At 40.6% G+C, this 24,352-nt stretch overlaps 1 protein-coding gene across 1 annotated transcript in view; it reads left to right on the top strand.

Annotated features, from left to right (window-relative positions):
- The first annotated feature begins 2,411 nt into the window (after positions 1–2,411).
- The window catches only part of ncf4 (neutrophil cytosolic factor 4), a 39,098-nt gene continuing 17,157 nt past the window's right edge, over positions 2,412–24,352 (top strand). The window contains exons 1-6 of the mRNA XM_037763713.1: positions 2,412–2,691; positions 4,274–4,358; positions 4,451–4,610; positions 14,713–14,783; positions 16,710–16,837; positions 20,846–20,894. Coding sequence (XP_037619641.1) covers positions 2,660–2,691; positions 4,274–4,358; positions 4,451–4,610; positions 14,713–14,783; positions 16,710–16,837; positions 20,846–20,894 — 525 coding nt within the window. The 5' untranslated portion in view covers positions 2,412–2,659. The remainder of the gene's footprint in view (positions 2,692–4,273; positions 4,359–4,450; positions 4,611–14,712; positions 14,784–16,709; positions 16,838–20,845; positions 20,895–24,352) is intronic.

Genomic DNA, 24,352 nt, shown 5'->3' with positions numbered 1-24,352 from the left:
AATAGAAGGTTAATGACCTAAATATTATTCCTTCATTTAGACTTCAGAAGTGGCAAATAACATGTCTGAGTGGCGGACAAAAAAAAAGTTAATTTCAGACCATGTTTGTCTCCATTTAGATATTTCATTCAGCTCAGACTAAAGGAGGGCTCACTCCGTCTCTTTAAATTTGACTAGTTCAGTTTAGCTTGATTTGTATGTTTAGTGTACACTCACTGTATCACACTAAATAAAAGGTCAAAAAGGAGCTTAATGTTTATTCTGCTTGGCAGTAAATCATGGTAACAGCTGACTTTGATGGAAACATGCACTCTTCTGACAGCAGACACCTGAGCAAGGTTGTGTTTGTGACATACATGAACCGTCCTCCTTTGTGTGATGATACCGTGTGGGAGGCTGGGAGCGGCTGCCAATAGTTAACTTGCTCGTTGTTAGTCTTGCTCGTTCAAAGTATTTAGGCTAATCAGTCAAATTGAATGTGGGAGTTACTCATTGAGATGGAGCGTGTGGTGGCTCCGAGTCTGGAGGAGACGTGACTGTGAACCCTGGAATAAAACAGAAGCTCGGTGAGAATAATCAGCGAAAGGCCACTTCCTGAGAAGTGCTCGGGGACTCCCCGGGCACGATGTGACCCAACGGCTTCTATTATTACACCTGATTTTCAAAACTCATTTGCAGTTGGTGATTTTGGTACAGTGGCCTCTACGACGAGGGGGGGGATGCAAAACATTTTCAAAATGAAACGTAGTATGAAACTAAATAATGCATGATCGATTGTGCCACTTGGTTTCCAAAAACTGCTACTCTGTAAGTGTTAACTCCTCCTTTGTGTTTATTATTTCCAGGTGAATCTGCAGCACATTGCTGAAAGTGAAGTGACCCTATAGGCTACCCGGTGGAGAGGATAATAGAGACTGTGCTGCAGAAGATGTGCGCTCTCCCTCCCTCCGTCCCTCCCAAACACAAAACAAACACAAATACATGCACCTGAAACTTCATTTCAAGACACAAAGAAAAGTTATCATAGTGACAGGAGGGTGGTGGTGTGGACACACCTTAAAGGCTTTAAGGTTGCCACCTGGGTGTCAGCAGAAGTTTCAGCTGTGGATATTTAAAGAAAACAGGATATAAACCCTCACTGTGTTCATGCAAAGATGGGCATCAATGAGAACATGTTTGTGATTTGATGAATTAACCCTTTAACATAATCTTACCTGATTATTTCATCTCATCATCAGCCAGAATTGTTCTAAATTCATGAATATAAATTATGGAGTAGCTTTTCACATCTATCAATAAACTGTTCATCTGTCAAAAGTTTCAAAAGTCGCTTAAACGGTCATTCATCTGCTGTCTTGTAATTGCTTTTCCCCATGTTGTTGTCCATGTATCTGTTTTTATGTTTCTTATTTTTTCCCACACACAATGTTGTTTGGTTACGATTGCCCAGAAATCATTATAGATATTTAAATCAATTTCCTCCTCACAAACACTAACCATACACTTCCACGCAACACACGCACACACACACTTATCTTTTTTTATATATATATATGATAGATTATTTTTCTATTTTTCAGTTCAGTTATTCAGAGTATCATGTTGTACTGCAGCACAGCCTGGCTCAATAGTATATCTGTAAAACTTAAAACTAAACTTTACAGCCAAATCAAAATCTGCGCGAAGATCAGTGTCCAACCTGTGACAGCCTCCTTTCAAGCAGCTCACAACAAGAGTATGCTCAGACTGGCCAACAGCATCTCTTCTGATCCCTTACATGTTTTAAATGGGGAATATCAACTTCTGCCCTCCAAGAGGCGATTCAGAGTCCCTACTTTTAACCGCATCAGGCGAAAGAACGCTTTTGTCCATAAGTCCATCTTGTTGCTAAATAATAATTAATGTGCTGCTAAAGACATGTAAATCCAGAGGACAGATGGTCATTTTGTAATGGGTTATGTATGAATAATTGTGATGTGTTTTGTTTTTTATCTGATGGGTCTTACTTGTCTGTCTGTCTATGGTAACAGGATGTCTGTTGTATGTGTACTTTTTCCTCAAACTGAGCTGCCTGTGGATGCAAAATGAATTTCAGTGCAAACTGACAATAAAGTTGTATCGTATGGTATCGTATTTACTGTATTCTTATTGTTATTATTATATATATCTTGTCCTACTGTTTGTTATCACTATTATGTAGTCATATTATTTCTTTATATTAATCTTGTCTGTAGGTAGAGGCTTCAGATAAGCCCAGTGGGTTTTTTGCCTCTTCCTGCACTTTATATTATTACTTTATGTTTTTGTGATGTTGTATAGTCTGAAATTGTGCAAAACAAAGAAACAAATAAACAAAGTGCTCCTCTGTGCTCTACCTTCTGTCATAGCCTACCTGCCCTCTCACCTGCCACCTGCACCCCATTAGAGACTCTGACCCCGCCCTGTCTGTAGCTGCAGTACAGGTCACTGAACGCACCATCCTCTGGTGTGTTTTTAGGGAACTGTTCTCTTCTCTCTTCCTGGTGCTGTTCTCCGCCCTGCAGACCGACTCAGACTCAGTCAGTCGGTGCAGACAGCAGTGAGGGACTTTAGTCTGCATGTAAGAAGCGAACAAGTTCAACTTTCTGCGTTTGTCTGCAGTCAAAACCTGCGCAACATCATGTCGCTGCCGCAGCAGCTACGAGACGAGAGGTGAGTTAGTTTAACGGAAGAAATCACTAACCGAGAATTAATGTCGTCATGTCTGATAGCGCAGGTTTATGACACTTATAAAATATCAGTGGAGTGGTATTTATTGCCTACTAGATACTAAAATCACAATATATGAAGTTGTTATCAGGTTCCATCAGTTCACTGTTTCTCTGCATGTAGACTGTCACTGGGTCAAAATGAAACTACAGCTCACCTCATGTTCGCAGAAGTTTTGTGGCTCTGTGTTTTATTTATTCGCTCTTTGTCAGACAGAACATGTTAAAGTTGTTTGTTGCAATTATGTTTTTATTATTTTTGCTGCAGTCACAGATGCAGTAGATGTCACATAGAAGTGGTGTACATCATCTGAAAGCTGGAACCTGAAGATTAATTTAAAATGCAGCTCAGTCATAAGTCAGAGAGAAACATTAATTCATTAATTAAAATAACTTGTGAAAGTGTATAACGGCTGAGAACATTATGATGGAAATATATGATGGTCATCCCCATGCTCTATTATGTCTCATAAGTTGTTGGATTGATTTGGTGCTAAATTTAACCTTTTTTTACCACTAGAGAATTGATAAAAAATGATCAATAATACCTCCAAAATACCACATTAAGACACCAAGACCTTGAGGAACACCATAGAAAAAGCCATGCTGTGATTTGGTATCAAAAACGTTTTGACATTTGGAGATTTCTGCAAGAATTGCATTTTTCGGCGATTGGATGGCGAGCACTTCTGTTGTGTAAACTGCTCAGAAACCCCCTTATTGTCAATCTAGCTAGGAAAGCCATCCATCCTCTGAATGCTCTAGGTCTCTAGTTTGTGGCTGTAAAGTTTCATGAAGCTGTGATTATCCTAGAGGTCACCACAGGTCATTTTAGACAGTGAGGTCAAGTTTAAAAAAAATGGTCTCACTACAATGAAATGGCTCCTATGAGAAATAACATCATCACACATGAATACGGTTGGGCTCATTGGATCCACAGGAGTCTCAGCTTTACAGTGAGACCCAATTTATGTAAGTCAGAGACTGTTTATGGACCCCAGTATGCAGAAATATTCAAATACTTAATTATCATAAAGTGGGCATGTCTGTAAAGGGGAGACTCGTGGGTACCCATAGAACCCATTTTCATTCACATATCTTGAGATCAGAGGTCAAGAGACCCCTTTGAAAATGGCCATGCCAGTTTTTCCTCGCCAAAATTTAACGCAAGTTTGGAGCGTTATTTAGCCTCCTTCCCGACGAGCTAGCATGACATGGTTGGTACTAATGGATTGCTTAGGTTTTGTAGTTTCTAGTTTCAGATGATATCTATATCTTCACTTTAGCCCTAAAACTGAACTTGCTAGAACCCTTGAAAGACAGTAAAGTCGGTCGGGATCTCCCGTGATCCCGCGGGTATCAGAGGGTTAATATTCTAAACACCAATGTTTCAAATCTGATGAATTGAAAATAAATAAATAAAAATGTACTTTCCAGCATCAATGCCTCCGTATTATAAAACCGGATTTTACAGGGCTAACCTCTGCTGTGTAAAATATTCTAACCAGCTTATTTCTTCTGCTCAGTGACTTTGATCAGCTGCCTCATAACATCCCCATCAGCGCCACCATTGCTGATATCGAGGAGAAGAAAGGCTTCATTGACTACTTTGTAAGTTTAGAAAGTTACCACAAACTTTTAACCGAGCCGAGATAAGAAAATGACGAGTAACAAATCGCTTCATGTCTCTGTTTCTCCTCCAGGCGTTTGTGATTGAGGTGAAGACTAAAGGAGGGAGTAAATATCTCATCTACAGGAGGTACCGAGAATTCTTCGACCTCCACCAGGTCCTCGAGTCCAAATACTCTCCTGAAAACCAAGAGAGACCTGGACCCAACACCTGCATCCTGCCGTCTCTTCCAGGTGAGTGTGTGCGTGCGTGCGTGCGTGCGTGCGTGTGTGTGTACAGCACCGATAACTGCAGCGGTGTCACATAGTTCAAATACACGTCTGTCAGGAGCCCGAAGCTCAACAGACAAATTATTAAGCCTACCAATATTGTTAAGTTGCTTTAGGCTACCATGCAAGACTGTGTCCACATAAAGACATTAAACAGTAACAAGCTACTAAATACATTTCTGGGGAACATTTGACATCTAGACATGATGGGCCGAAGCCTCAAAACACATCAGCTGGTTCTGATGCTGCAAGTTTAACTTTTAGTGTTGAGAGAACAACTTCAGGTTTCTGCGAGGGCAGCTGGTGTAATAGAGTAAATGTTGACGGGTAAGCCACAGATAGCAGTCCTGCATTCATTTCAATGAGAAACCTGAGGGCTCCAGCACAGAGGACCTGTTGTGAGTGGTGTAATATTAAACCACTGTGCAGTGTTTCGGTGTGTGATAAAGCCCTCAAACTCATGGATGCAGTTAGCACGTACGTTCTGCGCTTGCGTGAGAGGAAATAACTGTCCTCACTAGCAGGCGGCGGTAGTCTGTATTTGTCCTTGAAAAAGGGAAACCAGAAGACCGAGAAAAAAACTCCGACACAGCGCAAAAACTAGGCCGACAGACGCTCACCGACAACACCAAACTGTGCGACAGCCGACCTTCGGCTTGGTGTGTCAGGACTTTAAAACTACTACGTTTGTACAGTGAAAATAACACTGAATGTTGTGAACACGAGATACGAACGAACAACTGATTGTAACGTGAAACTTAACGCAAACAGCGGTCTCCTGGATGAAAGCCTCGTGTTTTTTGGCGTCACTTTACGGTCGCAGTAAACACACCTGAATTCAAACAAAAACACTTGCTTAGGTTAAAAGAAAAGCATCGTGGTTGGGCTTTAAATTACTACGTTTGTAAAGTGAAAAATGATCACTGAACATTTTGAACATGGGACATGAAAGAAAAGCTGATTGCAACGTGACGCACGAGACACAAACAGCAGTGTCCTGGATGAAAGCCCTGTGTTTGTTGGACCCATCCACCTCCAACCCCGCCCACCCTGTGTGTGTTTTCTTGCTCTTAATACTTAAAACTTTAAACCACTTTCTCTGAGTGTTTAATATGGCCGCGGACAGGTTTACATTGTAGTCACTTGAAAGTCTGGTGCGTCTCATACAGACACTAAAGGGTGCCTCGTGTGTCTGTATCGCACGCCGCGGGGCATGTCAAATCGTTGCCGTGTCGGTATTTGACACCGTGGGAATGAGAACGGGCTGGAACGCCAGCTAATGTCACTTAAACAGCTATTGTTTTAATGATTGATTAGTGCATGAAAGGATCAGTGCAGAATGTTCCCATAATGCTAGTTGTGTTGTGTTTCACTTTGAGCTTCTGTACATCTTTTGTCTGACAACTTTTCAGTCTGTAATTGACTGACAGTTCATCAACCTGTCACTGCTACGCTACAGTAAAATTTGTCCTTACTACTGTAACACTACGGCAAATTGTTTTGATCTATAGCCTAATGATATTAGTGAGAGAAGATGCAGAAATAACTTGGATTATTAACGTCCCTGCGTCCTGTGTTTCTTGTTTAGTGAGAATAATAGCGGACAGTCAGCAGTGCTACTGTAACGTCCAGTCTCACAGTGATGACTGTAGTTGGTTTTGCTGCTGACTGAATGCAGAGGGAAAGTTGTGTTTTGCTGCATCCTTTCTGCCTCGTCACGCTTTGACCTTCAAATGCACACTCGCTCTGCTCCGCTTCATGCACAGACTGGGTTCATGGTGACAGCTGGCTGTGGCTGGAGGAACTGAAACCCATCTGACTATGGTTTTAACAGTGAACTGCTACATGCGTAGGATATAGTACACCGATCAGCCATAACATTAAGACCACTGACAGGGGAAGTGAATAACATTAATCATCTCGTTACAATGTTACCTGGCAGTGGGGGGGATATATTAGACAGCAAGTGAACATTTTGAACTTTGAACTTTGTGTTGGAAGCAGAAAAAATGGGCCAGCGTAAGGATGTGAGCGACTTTGACAAGGGCCAGATAGTGCTGGCTAAACGACTGAGTCAGAGCATCTCCAGAACTGCAGCTCTTGTGGGATGTTCCCAGTCTGCAGTGGTCAGGACCTACCAAAAGTGGTCCAAGGAAGAAAAACTGGTGAACCGGCAACAGGGTCAGACCTGAGACTCATTGATGCATGTGGGGAGCGAAAGGCTGGCCCGTGTTGTCCGATCCAATAGAAGAGCTACTGGAGCTCAAACTGCTGAAAAAGTTAATGCTGGTTCTGATAGAAAGGTGTCAGAACACACAGTGAGGAGCAGTTTGCTGTGTATGGGTCTGCGTAGCCGCAGACCGGTCAGGGTGCCCGTGCTGACCAGTGTCCACCGCCAAAAGCACCTACAATGGGCATGTGAGCATCAGAACTGAACCACAGAGCGATGGAAGAAGGTGGCCCGGTCCGATGATTCACGTTTTCTTTTACATCATGTGGACGGCAACGAGTTGGAGGTGTCGACTCGGCCTCCAAAATCTCCAGATCTCAATCCAATCGAGCATCTGTGGGATGTTCTGGACAAACAAGTCCGATCCACGGAGGCCCCACCTCGCAACTTACAGGACTTAAAGGATGTGCTACTGACGGCTTGGTGCCAGATACCACAGCAGACCTTCAGAGGTCTAGTGGAGTCCATGCCTCGACGGGTCAGGCTGTTTTGGCGGCAAAAGAGGGACCTACTCAATATTAGTCAGGTGGTCATAATGTTATGGCTGATATCATAAATCAAATATATACCTCCTGTTTTGTCCAGAGTGGATTGAGACATCATTGGATTCTCTGAATGAATTTAAGAACACATTAGTAGCAGATGAAAATAAGGAAGAATAGTGAATAATAATTACGGTTGTGGCCCTCAGAGATTTGATTGAAATTTAGCCCCGGTTTCGTGTGAACTTGTCTTCAAGTCACAAGGGTATAGCGGTGGCATATTTTAAGCACATGTTGCTGCATAATAATGTGAAGTTGAGCGCTGAAAACGCTGCGTTACAACACTAATGCAATGAGAAATCTGCTGTGTGAAGGGGAACTCCTACTCTCGAAATGTTTATTCAGTAGAATTAAAATAGTTTCCTTGTAAAGCATAATGGGTAGGAATGTCCTGATCCTACGCCTTGATATTGTGTATCTGCAGAGTCCAATATTTACCTTAATGTTAAATATTATCTGACTCACTGAAACAACTGCTGGTCCTCTTGATCCAAATATTGAAAGTCCTGGTTTAAAACTAAGTTTATAAACTTAAATTACACGATCAGCTGTAAGAGGTATCGCTCTGTTGGTGTTGTGGGAACTACAGTACAGTTAGTTCTGCTAATAACAAAGAGAGAGGAGAGATAACAGAGATCAGCAACTCCACGTATTAGACCAAACTCTCCAACTGAGTAAGTCGTGCTGGTGCGCCCAAATAAATTTTCGCATTCACACACTCTAATTCTCACTTAGATAATGCAGCGATATGCTCAGACGGGCGGTCTTAAAGGAGAGCAGCGCTGCAACACTGACAGGCCGAGATGAGGAAACACAGTAAAGGATCAGAGTTTGATCTGCTTTATTGTAGCTGATACCGATCCATTAAAATATGCCCAGATCAGCCCTGATATGATTCTTAATTAGTCTCTAATAGTGAATGATTAAAGTCCCAGAAAGACGACATGTTAGCATCTTTCTGGAATCAAACTCTTCTCTTTAGATATGACCGTAGCTAAGTGTCTGAGGTCTGAACCTGCCAAAATAATAAAGAAATGAAGAATAAAGAAATGTATAATGAAAAGCAAATAGAAATAAATAAGTTTGGGGAAATGCAAAGGGAAAATCATGCAGAAATAAATACAATTTAATAATGAATAAATACATTTGAAAATAGATTAAAATAAATAAAAAGATACATGAAAAAATAAGTAAAGACATTTAAAAGTTAATAAAAAAGAAAATTAATAAATACAATTTAAGAATAAATATCTACATTTAAAAATAAATGTAAAATAATTAAAAAAAAATACATTTAAAAGTTAATAATAATAAAAATAATAATAATAATAATAATAATAAATAAATGATTGAAAACAATTTAATAATGAATAAATTAATTTAGAAATACATTTTAGATAAATAAAAATAAATGCAAAATCAGTACAAAGATAAATAAATAAAGAAGCAAATTAAAACAGAAAAAAAAATCAAATTTATGTCACATTTTATCAATTAACTAATACTTACATTTATTTTCAATATTATTTTTGGTACATTTAATAGCATATTTATTTATTGAGTCATTTATGTATTTATTTTTTATATTGGCAGGTTCCGTCCTCCATAGTTGTCAGGCTAAATGTCACAAAGTCTGCATCGCCATCAATCATCATAGCGCCACTGAAGAGTACAAGGTCACCTCAGTTTAAAGCCTTACATCAGAAGACTGTAATAAGAAAGTATAATCCAGTGATTGACATTCAGACTAGTCAGAAAAGAGCAGATGGATAGAAGGACAGATGAGAGCCGCAGGGACAAACCGTGAGGGGAAACAGCCACGATGAAGGGTGAGGGTTTGAGGACAGATGAAGGAGGCAGATTCATCCATCTATCCTCTTTCCAGTGACTTTTCCTGGTTACTTAGCTACGTGATGAATGAGAGAAACCAAACCTAGAACCCCTATCTCCCGATTTGATACTGTCACGATACTTGGGTACCGATTCGATATGTATTGCGATTTAATATTACAATTTATTTCAGCTTTTCTTAACATTTTTAACACTAAAACATGGGAAAAAGTTGAATCATACACTTCTAGGAACTTTTACTTTGGAAAATATCTCTCTATATCTACATTAATATAGTAAAAATGTTTGATTTTACAGTACAGCTTTTGACTGCTTAAGGAGAGACACTACAGGCATAACACCGTTTTTAAATACCCTGATGGATTTTGAGATGTTGGTCTATCTTGCCTCCATAACATGTCTTCTTTCAGACTAGTGGAAACATTTAGTTTACTACTTTGTCTATTTACGTCTGTAAATTTCTCCTAAATTCTAAAAAAAATAATCTAAATTAGCACATATTTGACAACATACTGCTTCATTTGCATATTTAAATATACATTATCAGAAAACTTGTCATACAAAAAATAATTGTCTTGTTGTTTTTTTGTTTTTTTACCCTATTCACCCGGGGTGTGTCCCCTTAAGAAAAAGGTGATGTGGGTATGAATGGTGACTACTAAAGCCACCGGGAATATTATAACATTGTCATACAAGTAAGATTACTACAGTTTCAATGTCTAGATATCTGTAGAATATGTTACGGACATGAAAAAAAGTAAAGATTTATTTTTTAAATCAACACTTCCTGCTTTCATTTCAAAATAAAAGCCCTCAAGCGTTTTTTTTTCTGTGGACAGAACTCCTTCATTTGTTAACACAAGGCTTTTATTCTGAAATATTTGCAGGACAGTGTTGTAGAACATGCAGTGACTTGCAGAGCTCCATGAATGAATATCGTACAGGTTTTAATTGTGAATTATTACTATTATTTACAAATTACCACACGTTTCTTATCCTTTCTCTGTCTAAAATAAATATAAATGATATTTATAATGAAGTTAAATGGCCATTAAAAGGCAAACTCTATGTAGAAAGAAAGGGCTGACAGCAGCAACAGAAACGCAGCTGAAATGCAGCTGGTGTGAACGCATGAATCACGTTACCGCCACCATAAAGTTGTTTGATGACGAGAAGAAATAAGAACAAGAGAGAAAGAGAAAAGAAAATACACCCAACAGAGCAGCTGTCTGCACATTAAATAATCTAAATAAAGTTAACAGGAAGTCATTGGCCCATGCAAGTTAGCTTTTGATAAAGAAGATTAAATGCTGGTAGAAAGCAGCTGGACCGGCCACAATCAGAAACTTTAAATAAATTAGAAAGAGTCAGCTGGTGCAATAACAGACTGGAGAGTGCTGTTTAGAACCTCAACATGCTTAATATGCTAATTGCAGTAATTATACAACAGTTTGTGTATGTGGCGGTGCTGCAGAGATGCATGCTTGCATCATAACAGTTTTACCACCATTTCGTGTTTCTTCTAATGGTTTCCTTTTAAGTCTTTAGCCATGTAATCTTTTTAAATTAAGATGAAATATAAGTCATTAAGACTGTACGATATTTTCACTCAGGCTTCAGTCGTTGGCTGTGCTGCAGCATGTCCGTGTTTGTCCTCTCGTCCTCATCTGCTCCGTCTGCAGCTCGTTGTTTTCCCATAAGTCTGTCTGTCTGGGAGCCGCCGTCAGTGTCAGTATTGATTATCGGAGGCTGGAAACCAACATCTGCACCAATAAAAGCCTGAGGGGCTTTGAATGGGTGGCTCGGACCATCGATTTAGGAGAGATGAGGACAGAGTGAGGTGTGTGTGTAGATGTATAAACTGCTTACAGGTAGGAATCAGGTTACACACTTCAGTTGCATACAGATTTATTTCTGTTTGAACTCAAGCGGCTTTAATTTAACTGTCGACTTGTGGACAGTGTTAATGAAGGATTGGGTTTAATATTCAATGTCACATTTACAGCATGTGCTATTTACAGCATTGTTGCAGTAGAAGCACAGTAATCTGATTACAAGAGTGCCGACTCTACATCATCACATCTACTGTCGAAACGCGGCTGCCCAAAGTTGCCCTGCCTGGTTCGATTTGGCCCGTCAGATGTTGGTGAATTTTGTTTTTAACAGGAGATTTTCTTTTCTTTTTGGAGGCTGTAGCAGACTCGGTATTAGAAAACCTAAAGAATCCATCAATACCAACCACGTCATACTATCTTGTCATGAAGGAGGTTAAATAACACTCCAAACTTGTGCTAAATTTTGGTGAGGAAAAACTGTCATGGCCATTTTCAAAGAGGTCCCTTGACCTCTGACCTCAAGATATGTGACTGAAAATGGGTTCTATGGGTACCCACGAGTCTCCCCTTTACAGACATGCCCACTTTATGATAATCACATGCAGTTTGGGGCAAGTCATAGTCAAATCAGCACACTGACACACTGACAGCTGTTGTTGCTTGTTGGGCTGCAGTTTGCCATGTTATGATTTGAGCATATTGTTTTATGCTAAATGCAGTACCTGAGGGTTTCTGGACAATATTTGTCATTGTTGTAATAAATATATACATACATTAACATAAAGCAGCATATTTGCCCACTCCCATGTTAATAAGAGTATTAAATACTTGACAAATCTCCCTTTTAAGGATTGTTTTAATTGATTGACTTCCCTAGTATTTTATTTATAGTTAAAGGCAGGGTTGACGATGCTCTCCAGTAGACACTATTTGTTATATTGGTTGAAATGGTATTTACACCCCGACAGCGATCCATTACTGATGAGCTCTAAAAAAGGACCAGAAAGGAGCTGTCATCTGTAGCTGCTGTAATCCTGAAAAAAACGTCTACCAATCACTGCGGAGCTCCTGAGGCGATGCTACTTTCAAATTATGCTAGCTTTCCAACATTGTCGACCCCATCTTTAATATTCTCCTAAAAAGCTGTAAAATCAGTCAAAAATGAGTCAGTTAAGGACATGGCTCTCTGTAGTAAAGATGCTTTTATGCCCCATTGTTACATGTGCAGTCTGTTATATACATCTTTTCATAGTTTATTGAAAGTAACCCACTATGAATATATTGATTCCAGTCACATTTCTGTCATGTGACAGCAACTCTAATTAACAGCAATACATTTGTGACATAACTTCTTTATTATAGACTTTAAGGGGAATATCTCTCAATGTCACTTTCTATATCGGGGAAAGTTCTCCTTTTCTACAAACTCTGATTTAGCGTCTGCCACCGAGGAGTCTGCTGGATAATATTAGATGTGATGGGTTTAATTGCGGTGCCAGATCTCATCAGGATGGAGAGGGAATAAGAAAGACAGGGGGGGGGGGGGGGAGGGAGACAGAGGGGAGGATGGGAGATGGGTAGGAGCAAAAAAACAATAATGGAAAAGGACAAAGGTCTGTTTGGTCAAATTGAAACTTTTGTGATTAATGAATATTAATTACTGAAAAATGATCTTAATGCCAGACTGTTTTGCTCCTTCTCTCTCTCTCTTCTCTTTGCTTGTCCTTAATAGATTAATCTAAATATATCAGCTGCTATCTGGAAGTCAAACACATTCTTCTCTCCTGTTATCTTGTTTTATCTCAGGTGTAGCCTTTGGGCTTAATGCAACATCGATATTATGATAGAAATAAGAAAAGAAAAAACGTATTCTACAATAGATAGAAGGTCGGCAGAGCGTTGTATTCAGCAGGTGGTGAGCAGATGAGTGAATGATTCATCATCAGTGAGTAAATGGGAGTGATGGAGTGAACGAGAGGACAGAAGCAGAGAGGAGAGAGGGCTGAGGGTCATTACGACTGTGCTAAATCAGATTTAACAGCAGAGTTGGATGGCTCTGGATGGATTGTTGAGCGGCCTGATTTAGAGCATTAGCAATCGGCGCTGTGCCTCATCATTTCTGACTGGACTTGGTGTGATATTAGGGATGAAGGGTAATACGTCCACGCCCCTCATGAAGGATGTGTTTTCTAGAGGAGCATTAGTCTAGTTTGGGATGAAATAAATGTGGTTTTGATTTAAAATACCCCACATACTGCTAAAATACATGGCGTTCTTGTGGAAAGTTTAATAGAACTGACTTTTTCTTGGGGTTAAGTGTATAAATATGTCTACTCTCTATGCACAAATATGCCTGCATCAGTGCTCGAAGTGGGCCGGTACTCACCGGTATGCAGTATCGGTACATCTACATTTTACTCCTTGGCTACCTGAATCATTACATGAGCTACCAGGTTACATTAAGTCACAATGGTGAGATTTGTGCCTGACCAGAAGTGTCTTCTATTAGTTTTGGTTTTCCACCTCCGATGAAGAGCAAGCCTAAAGTTTGGGCCACACCAGGAACGTCAGCAGCGTTTGGCGTTACCTTTTGTTTTTTATTTCGGCATCCGTGTTAACATGTTCGAGCAGCCACAATGCCCGGGTGAGACATGCGGCTCAGCTGCATCTCTTCTAAATATTCGAGGTCTTGCCTATTTTCGACGCGAGCCGCACGGTTCACAGCAACAACAGACGGTGAAAGTGATCAATTGACTTTATATTGACATCATACAAGAAATATTACTACAGTTTTAATGTCTAGATATATGTAGAATATGTTACGGAGATGAAAAAAAGTAAAGATTTATTTTTTAAATCAACACTTCCTGCTTTCATTTCAAAATAAAAGCCCTCAAGCGTTTTTTTTCTGCGGACAGAATTCCTTCATTTGTTAACACAAGGCTTTTATTCTGAAATATTTGCAGGACAGTGTTGTAGAACATGCGGTGACTTGCAGAGCTCCATGAATGAATATAGTACAGGTTTTAATTGTGAATTATTACTATTATTTACAAATTACCACACGTTTCTTAACCTTTCTCTGTCTAAAATAAATATAAATGATATTTATAATGAAGTTAAATGGCCATTAAAAGGCAAACTCTATGTAGAAAGAAAGGGCTGACAGCAGCAGCAGAAACACAGCTGGTGTGAACACTCGACGCATGAATCACGTTACCGCCGCCAATCAGTTGAATAGCGTAGGCTGTATATCATGTTGTGATGTGTGCGTGTGAGTCCTCGTACGAATGACATAATCTCTGCAGGGTGCAGTCGGCAAAAAAAACATATACAGTCAGTGAAACTGAGTTGGAGCCTAAAAGAATAATATTGCATATTAGATTCAGTCTCTCACCTTATGTTTTCATTTCTATATCACACTGAGCTCACTGTAGAGAAACGTCTGTTCGCCTGGTCTGGCGTACAGTATGTGTGAGCTGTGCACATTCTGCATGTTCTTCTTCCATAAATACCAGTTAACAGTGTGTGTGGGAAACGATTATACATCTGACCCCCTGCTGATTTTATTCCTGCACCTTTTTCATTGTGAGCATGTTTCTCTTTAGGAAAAGTCTTCATGGGCCACAAGAAGGAGATTGCAGAGAGCAGAATCCCTGAACTCAACACGTACATGAAGGTAATCACTTTTAATGTAATGCAGTGTTTTATTTTGTACAAAGGAAAGAGTTTGTTGGCATGCTCGGTGTCTTCTGCAGCAGAAGCCTACAACTTGGTGGGCTGAACGATGCTGTAGGTGGATAAGCACCGACTCGGATATTTCAGCAGCAGTTTGCAGATGGAGCTCAACATGTAGGCGTTGCTGCTCTCTTCTCTTTGCTCTGCCCTGTGCCCACATCACGTCTGACTGACTGTAGTTGTGGGACTTTTGACATGTTTCAGCGTTGCTCCATCGCTAAAAACATGATCAGGTTCTCTTTCTCCCACTCACTCACTTCTCTTTTCTGCTTTTTTTCCCGCAACCTACGTGGTTCTCACTTTGCCACACTCTCTCGCCTTCGCTTGCCTTGCACTTGTAATCTTCCTCTCTTCATCTGCTCTTTTTTTCATCCACTCCTTCCATCCTTCTCGCTCGAGTCTCCCACCACCCTACTTCTCCTTCTCCTCTTCCATCAAACTCCCACTCTCCTTAGACCCATCTTGTCTCTGCTGACCTCTCTAACCACCCTCCATCTCCACCCGGCTTCCCCATCTTCCACCTCAAACGCTGCCTCATTATCTCTCTTTTGGTCCTTTATCGCAGTGGTTCCCAACCTATTTTTTCTTGATGCCCCCCCCTACTTGTATCTAAGAAAAGCTGAAACCCTTCCCCACATTTTCTGACGTCATCATCCTTACATTTTTACAAATCCTCGAACAAAATCATCAATTTCAATAAGTGATTCAGTGTATTAAATGAGTTAGTCTTTTTTTAAATCTACTTTCCTTAATGAATTTAACTCTTGGTGGATTCACCAGGCAAATGCAGAGACATAATATGATCTTCTAGTGTAAGATAACCACAAGTTATTGTGGTTAAATAAATGAAATTTATGGTGTTGTTAGGTTGCTGCTAGACCGCCCCGTCAATACAGGCGCGTGCCTTTCTTTGTGTTTTTTGACCGCAGTGAAAATGTTGTTTTTTAAAGGGCTAAACGCCAACAAATATGGATCGAATGCCGGGTTTAAACAGAATGTGGCCTAATAAGTAGCAAATTTAAACAGTTATATATGCAGACTTTTGTATCAATTATCCAGGAAGTGTGTTATTATTAGGGAATATTTAGTTGCAATTAATCGCATGATTATCCATAATTAATCTTGATTAATCTTGATTAATCACACATTTTTTTATCTGTTCCAAATGTACCTTAAGATTTGGGAGATTTGTCAAGTATTTAATACTCTTATCAACATGGGAGTGGACAAATATGCTGCTTTATGCAAATGTGTGTATGTATTTGTTATTGGAAATCAACTAACAACACAAAACAATGACAGATATTGTCCAGAAACCCTCACAGGTACTGCATTTAGCAAAAAGAATATGCTCAAATCATAACATGGCAAACTGCTGCCCAACAGGCAACAACAGCTGTCAGTGTGTCAGTGTGCTGACTTGACTATGACTTGCCCCAAACTGCATGTGATTATCATAAAGTGGGCATGTCTGTAAAGGGGAGACTCGTGGGTACCCATAGAACCCATTTACATTCACTGATCTGGAGGTCAGAGGTCAAGGGATCCCTTTGAAAATGGCCATGACAGTTTGGAGCGTTATTTAGCCCCCTTCATGACAAGCTAGTATGACATGGTTGGTATCAATGGATTCATTAGGTTTTCTAGTTTCATATGATACTTTTGATTATTTTACTATACTATTACTATCGATTGATACTATTGATTGATTTTGACAACCTCAGAGCAGACAAATCCTGGCGCAACCCCTGTGATATTTGACGCCCCCCTGAGGGGGAGCTGGACCCCAGGTTGGGAACCACCGCTCTATCCTTTCCTTCCTGTCTTGTTATCCAACCCGTTTACATCTCTCTCCTCTCTCTCCCAGAGGTTGCTGGGTCTGCCAACATGGTTGTTGCTCAACGAGGCTATCAGGATGTTTTTCTACCAAACGGACCAGGACAGCGAGCACCAACCGCAAAACCTCCGGCGTCTCCGCCCACCTACCCGCAAAGTGTAAGCCCCCCCCTGTGCACGCGATGCTAACAAGCACAAAGAGAGTGACTGGTAGTAATGCTAAACAGCTAGTTAAGATGTGACTTAATATGAAGACGTGAGCTCCACATTACTCCAGATCCATCATGAGCTTTATCATTCTGTATCTATATATTCATATACCGTAGAGCATTCAGACAACACGTCCTCAAACTGTGCACAATGACACAAAGATGCCACCGTTCTCAACACCAACGTGCCTGTCAGACCCTTTGAAAAAAAGCTTTTTTATCAAAGCTTCAGATCCAAAGATCCAATTATCCAAAGTGTTTGAGGGTGTAAAGGTGCCAGCCTTGGTGAATCTGAACTGAAACACCTGCAATTAATGAGGAAATGGGTTATTTTTTTGGCACTTGTTTGTGCCCTAAATGGATTTGCATAAATTTCTTTGTGAATAAGAAATCCTCAGTAAAAGCAACCCAAGTCCTCAAAATGTGAAATACCAGAGACATTTTCATCATCAAGATGGAAAAAAATTGCCTCCTTATCTTTTAAAAGTTCCCATAATTATTCTCAATCTAGAGCCATTAGGCTTTTTAAGAGCAGTTTTCATCACTTGAAATGATGAATAAAAATGAACAAATTAAATCATATTTTGAAATGAAAGTAGTCGGAGCAGATGGGGTTCAGCTCTCGGTTTAATGTAGAGGATCAACAACAGGCTGCTAGAAAGAGGAAAAGGATGGGAGATAATGGACTTTTTACCCAAAAGCACAAACCTTGAAATGCTTCAAGTACTAGATTTATATTAATAATTAAACTGGTAATGGGTTTTAGTGTCAGTTTTTCCCAGGTAAGAGGAAAACTAATCTGTAGTACTTGGATATTTGATTTAACTTTTATATATATATAATATATTATAAGAATCTATTCAAACCTTTTATCGAACAAGTGTCGCAAATTCACATCACTGCCGGTATAAATAGTTTTGATGAGAGATATTCTGTTGTTAATTCATCACGTCCCTGGTGTGTAAAGGCCTTAAGAGACAAAAGAGTTTTACTTTGGCAGACTTATATGCATGCAAGTTTCATTCCAGAGCTTTCCATCAAGATGAGTGCTATTAAGTCTGTATATTGATTGATGGAGGTAATTTAGACGGAAAATTCAGTTCCTCAGAAGACATTGAATGGAAGTATGCAGATTTTGTATCACTATTTAAAATGTTGCTGTACCTTTAGTGTTATAAATATCAGTTTACATAAGCAGGGATTCATATTAGTGGTAGGAGTTATTGATCTAGTGCTATAAAAGACACATTTGCTTGGACCCACTAATTGTTCAGTATTCACAGCAAGAAGACAAGGTTGTGTGTGTGTGTGTGTGTGTGTGGTGCTTATGCAAGCATTTACTTCCTCCAGAACTCTACATTATTAGCTCACATCAAATGTGATTTAGAGTGAAAGAGCGCTGGAAGTTTGCGTCTTACTGGTAAGTCAGCTGTCAAATTGAACACCCGATTGTCTGGTTATTTAGGCTTCATCTTCAATGTCAAGGACAATCTGGGAAATGTTTGAAGAAATGTTTTAGAAAAGTGGTGTCCTGTCATAACAAAGCAGATTCACCTTGGCTCCTCATTAGATGGGATTCTTCCTAGTTTCCAGTTCATATCTCTCAACCTTCTACACCATCCTCAAGCAGTAGCATGGAGTCTGCCAGAGGAGGCAATGATATACATGGACGGATTACTGAATGGGTCTGCCCGGGGGCATCATAACCTGTTGGGCTCCTGGGCCAGAGCCTCTGTTTGTAGTTACTGCTAACTGCTAACATTTCTTCATAGACACAAAATGCCCACACTCAATGCAAACTACAGAGAGTTGCAAAATGACCAAAGAGATGCAAAGCGACTACAAAGAGGCACAAAACAACCAAGAAGAGATGCAAAGTGACAGAAAAAGATGCAAAACGACAACCAACAGATGCAAAACAACAAAAAAAGATGCAAAACAGCAGAAAAAGATGCAAAACGACAACCAACAGATGCAAAACGACAACAAAAGATGCAAAACGACCAAAAGGAGAAGTAAAGCGACTACAAAGAGACGCAAAACAACCAAAACGGGATGCAGAATGACTACAAAGAGATGCAAAATGACAGAAAAAGATGCAAAACGACCTAAATAAGATGCAAAACGACTGCAAAGAGATGCTAATCGACAAATAAGATGCAAAACGACCCCAAAGAGATGCAAAAACACCAAAGTGACCTAGTTGATTAATGGATCCACCTCAGTATTGATTTTTTAATCTTTACTCAAACAGTCCTTAATAAGCAGTTTGTTGTGTTTGAGACAGCATCTAGAGGGCATAAATATTTTATGTCAAATAAAAAGAAACGAGGCTGTTATAATGTCCCATTTGTTAAATAATTGCGGCCTTGATTCCTCCCATCTGATCCCCTCACATCATAAATGGATGCAGTTGAGTAGTGAGGAGTCGACGGAGGCAAGGATACATAAATTTGGGGAAAACATTGAGAAAAGTCCGCAGAGACGTATTACCCAGTTTACAGTCTACTTCTTCCTTCATAACGGCTGTTCAGGCGTCTGATTGGCACACGTCCCCGCGGTCAGATTACAGCAGCAGGAGATGTGCTAACGGGAAAATCTCTCAACAGGAAATCATGCAAACGTAGACTCTCATTACTTCCTCTGCTCTTACATCTGATCTGCCTTTATTTAGATGTTGTGGAACTTTACAAAGGAACTGTGAAGTTTCCTCTTTCCAGTGTTGCCACATATTTGACTGTCCTCATTGTCCTCATAACCAGATGCTTTTTGTTGCACAGTTCTAATATTTTACATTGAACAACTTTTTATAAATGAGCTTCATCCAACCTGGGCAAGAGTTTCCATGCACCATTAAACTACTGGCTGTATTTTCTGCCTATATTGAGTTTTATTTGTAGTCTTTACGACATAAATTTTGTCCAATTTGTACATTTTGTGTTCTTGCATAAGGAAAATAACATTGATTACAGTTCAGTATTCTTAAACATAGCATCCATGCCCCCAACCCTCCTACATAACAAGAGCCACAGATTCAAAGAGACATATTTTTGTCCGTTTTGCATCTCTTTGTGGTCGTATTGCATCTCTTTGTAGTCGTATAGCATCTCTTTGTAGTCACCTAGTGTGTCTTTTTGGTCATTTTGCGTCTCTTTATGGTTGTTTTGTATGTCTTTGTAGTCGTTTTGCATCTCTTTGTAATCACCTAGCGTCTCTTTTTGGTCGTTTTGCATCCTTTTGTAATCACCTAGCGTCTCTTTTTGGTCGTTTTGCATCTCTTTTGTAGTAACCTAGCGTCTCTTTTTGGTCATTTTGCATCTCTTTGTAGTCATCTAGCGTCTCTTTGTAGTCATTTTGCATCTCTTTGTGGTCATTTTGCATCACTTTGTAGTCACCTACCGTCTCTTTTTGGTCATTTTGCATCTCTTTGTAGTAACCTAGCGTCTCTTTTTGGTTGTTTTGCATCTCTTTGTAGTCACCTAGCATCTCTTTGTAGTCATTTTGCATCTCTTTGTGGTCATTTTGTATCACTTTGTAGTCACCTACCGTGTCTTTTTGGTCATTTTGCATCTCTTTGTAGTAACCATCATTGAACATGAATGCACCAAATTACATCTTAATTCACAGTTGTTGAGACAATTCAGTTCACTCTGAAACAAAATGTTAACAACATGATGCCGCCAGAGGAAAAGTCAGTAGGATTCATCCTCTGGGGAACATGGATGTCTGTACAAAATGTCTCTATTTCTAACTATCTCTATAGCCATGCTGCTTGTGTGGCTAAGAATACACAGCTTAGGTTTGACTACAAAAATTATAATTAGAGGTCCTTAAACGGTCAGATTTTGATCTCCCATCAAGGGGTAATGCATCCTGTTATTGATCACACCTGCAGTGTTTCTGGGAGACGTGTTTTATCTGTCCTCTTACGTCTCTCATATCTCTCTTTGTCTTTTAGGAAGACCATCAAACCAAACATGGACAAGTTCTCCTCCCCCAGGGCCGAGGTATGTGTAGTAACAGTTTTATAGTTGTTGTTGCTTTGGTTACAATCTCCATGGACACCCACAGAGTAACAACTTTTTAGTCAAACAACCACGCAGAATGCACTGCATCACCCCGAGAAATACCACGTGATCCTGTCAGCACCCTCGGCATGACTGCATCTCAACACACACACACACACACACACACACACACAAACACACACACACACACACTGTACACAGTCCTGCCCACCGTACTGCATTACTTTATGAGACTCAAGAAGCATAAAAACACACTAAAATAGGAACAAACATATCGACTGATGTGACAGATCAATAAGGATGACTTAATTCGTCAAAAGTTGTCACACTTTTTCTCCGTTGCCTCGGTTGACCTCATCAATAGTTCCCGCCTCGCTTCACTTCCTTTTTTAATTTCTGTATCTGTCTCTCCTTTCGTATTATCCTCTTCGCTTTATCTCCTCCTCCCTTCCCCACCTCTCCCCTTAAACAACCCTTAAGTTTGTCCTCGTTTCCTTTTCCTCTCCCCTCCCTCTGTCTCTTTCCAAGGTTTCTCCTCTTCCTCCTCCTCCTCCTCCTCTTCTCCTTCACATCCTCTCATTTCTATTCTGTTCACGCCCTCTACTCTGACGCCGTGAAAAAGGGGGAAGAGAAACGGCGTTCATATTCTGTCTCCGTCTCACCTAGAAGGTGTGTGTGTTAGTGAGGTTGTGTAGCTGCTGTGGTTCAGGTGTGCTGGAGGTGAATGCAGTCAGGTCAGAGGTTAACGTGGGGATGACCTGCCAATTAAATCCTCCACGGAGGCAAAAAAAAAAGTTCTTATTCTTTGTACGATCAGCACAATCAGACTGACCTTTGCAAACACACAAGTATGATTCTATACTTGTGAGGACCCTTATAGTCAAAGTCAAGTCAGGTCAAACTTTTCAATAGCACATTTAAAAACAACCGCAGTTGACCAAAGTGCTGAACAGGCACAAAATACATATGCAAAGCAAACAACAATAAGGACAGAAGAAAACAAGTCAAGCTCAACTCAATCAAACGCCAGCGAGAAGAGGAGGGTCTTCAGCAGGGACTGAAAGGTTTCTGTAGTCTGAGCAGTTTTTATATGAAAAGGTAAACAGAGATTAGGGGCGGACGCCACAAAGGCTCGGTCGCCTGTTTTGTGTCTCATTCTGGGGACATCCAGGAGCATCTGATTGGTCGACTTCAGCGCTCTAACTGGAGTATGAAGATGCAAGAGTTCTGTTAGATAAGGTGGTGCTAGCCAACCTTAAAAACGAGCAATAAAATCTCAGAAACAACGCATAACGCTAACTTTACCCATCACAACTAAATGCCTAACCTCAACCTTTAGGGCCCGGACACACCAAACCGACATAAAATACTAGTGGCGATGAAAGCCACCTGTTGCGTTGCTTCACGTCGCCTTTGTCTCGGTCAAAAAGTTGCACCTGAACACACCGCAAAGACTACAGACGACTACCACGTGCGTTCTGTAAATAACTCCACACCAGCAGGCGGCGGTAGTCTCTATTCGTCATTTAAAATGGGAAACTGGAAGACCGAGGATTAAGGATATACGAGCCATTGTTGCGATACCACTTAGCTTCATTTCAGATGGCCATTTCGCTGTGAAAATATCCGTGTGTTGGAACGATCAGATGAAGATGAATATGAAAAATGAGAAGAGCCTTTTGTGTGTGTCCTCTTGACTTTACTTGGCTTGCTTTCCTCACTTCCGTTTCTCTTCTCGTGCACCGATTTGTTGAAACTGAACAGCCAATCAGAGTGATTTCTCTCACTGACGAGTTCCGCTGCCGATTCAACATGCTGAATCGGCCAAAAAAACTCCGACACGGGCAGACTAGAGCCCGCAGTTCGGGACAAAAACATGACCGACGGACGCTCACTGACGGCCCGACAGGAGTCTTTGCCCTGACCTTAGCATGATCGTAAACCCAGACAAGATCTAAACCTCCAAAGAGCCCTTTGAAGAAGGGAGGAGCAACCAAATATTCAAGCACTCCGGGTCTAAAACTGATAATGGTCCTCACAAAGATAGAAGTAGGAGAGCGCACACGCTCAATTAAAACCTTCTATTATTAAACTAAGCCTTGCAGTAACTGTGTGTAGTGTTTGTGTAGGAGTAATAATGGTGGTAGTACAGTCAGACTGATGGATGACAGCCATTACTTTGGACTAAGATTTTCACTGCTGTCTGATGTTTTATAAACCAAATGATTAATTGATGAATTGAGAAAATAATCTGCAGATAAATTGATAATACAAATGCGTTCGGACCTGTAAGAGGCTTGCAAACATCCAAAACGATATTGGCTGTTTTCCGTTTCCGTACGGTAAAGAAGAGAGCGAGTGAGAGAGACAGTCAGTGTGTTGTGTTAATTCTGTTGGTGGGATTTTGTGTAATTCACTGTGTTGATTTCACCCGTTCACCGCACACACAAATGCCATGGTGAAAATAAACACACTAAACTAAGGTGGAGGAAACTAAAACATAAAATGAAAACCTTCAGTTAGCTGATGCAACAAGTTGTGCTAGCTAACTACACCTAACTAATTAACTAACTAGAACGACAAACAGACAGACAGATAAACAGATTTATCTGTTTGCAGCTCAGACTCAAATGAGCATGAGAGCGCCTGCAGCTCGGAGGCAAATCATCGAAATGTCAGAATACGCTGGAGGGGGGCTTTAATGCGTGTACAAACAAACCAAACATACAACCTCCTTGACGGAGGTCATCAACTGTGTGTTGACCTGATGTTAGCAGATGTGTTTTCTTGTTGAAATGCGATCGGTTGTGACAGGTTGTATGTGGGTTTTGGCAGAAAGCTTTTAGTGGGACGGAGTACCGGACCGTAACCGGCCTACTTTCACCCTGTTGATGCACCTTTGCTCCGCTGTGTAAGTGGCTGTTTCTTTACAGCCTACACTGTGAGTACATGTCTGCAGGTGAAGTATGTTCCTGCAGCTCTTGAACTGCGTGTTCTTCATCACTTTGCAAAAGCGTTTAACTTTCTTGCACAACGCGGTAAAAGGTGCAGGTCTCACACACACACACATACACACTCTGTATATCTTTGTGCACACTCCAGTGGTGTTTTATTGCCAAACTAAGAGCAACAACTCCATTTCACTCCCCCCCCCTCTCCATCTCTCTCCCTGCCTCCCCTGTCTCCCACACAGAGTAAAACATTGGTGTACTCTACTCACGAAGCAGCCAGCCTACTCAACATTTATTTTAGCTTTTTCTCTCTGAGCAGAATGAGGGCTCCTCTGTGTGTTTGTGTGTCCGGCCGTGTGTGTGTTTTTTCCAGCGCAGGGAAGTGGCTGTTAAACTCTGTCCAAAACAATGATCAATGTCTGGTCTTGAGCCTGATGGATAAGAGGAGAGCGCGGGCATTTGTCACAGCGGAGCCGCTGCAAGCGT

Source organism: Sebastes umbrosus, chromosome 3 (assembly GCF_015220745.1).
Source record: "Sebastes umbrosus isolate fSebUmb1 chromosome 3, fSebUmb1.pri, whole genome shotgun sequence".
In the NCBI taxonomy this organism is placed as follows: Eukaryota; Metazoa; Chordata; class Actinopteri; order Perciformes; family Sebastidae; genus Sebastes; species Sebastes umbrosus.
Note: the sequence above shows the minus strand (reverse complement) of the source record. Positions and strands in the feature narration are given on the sequence as shown.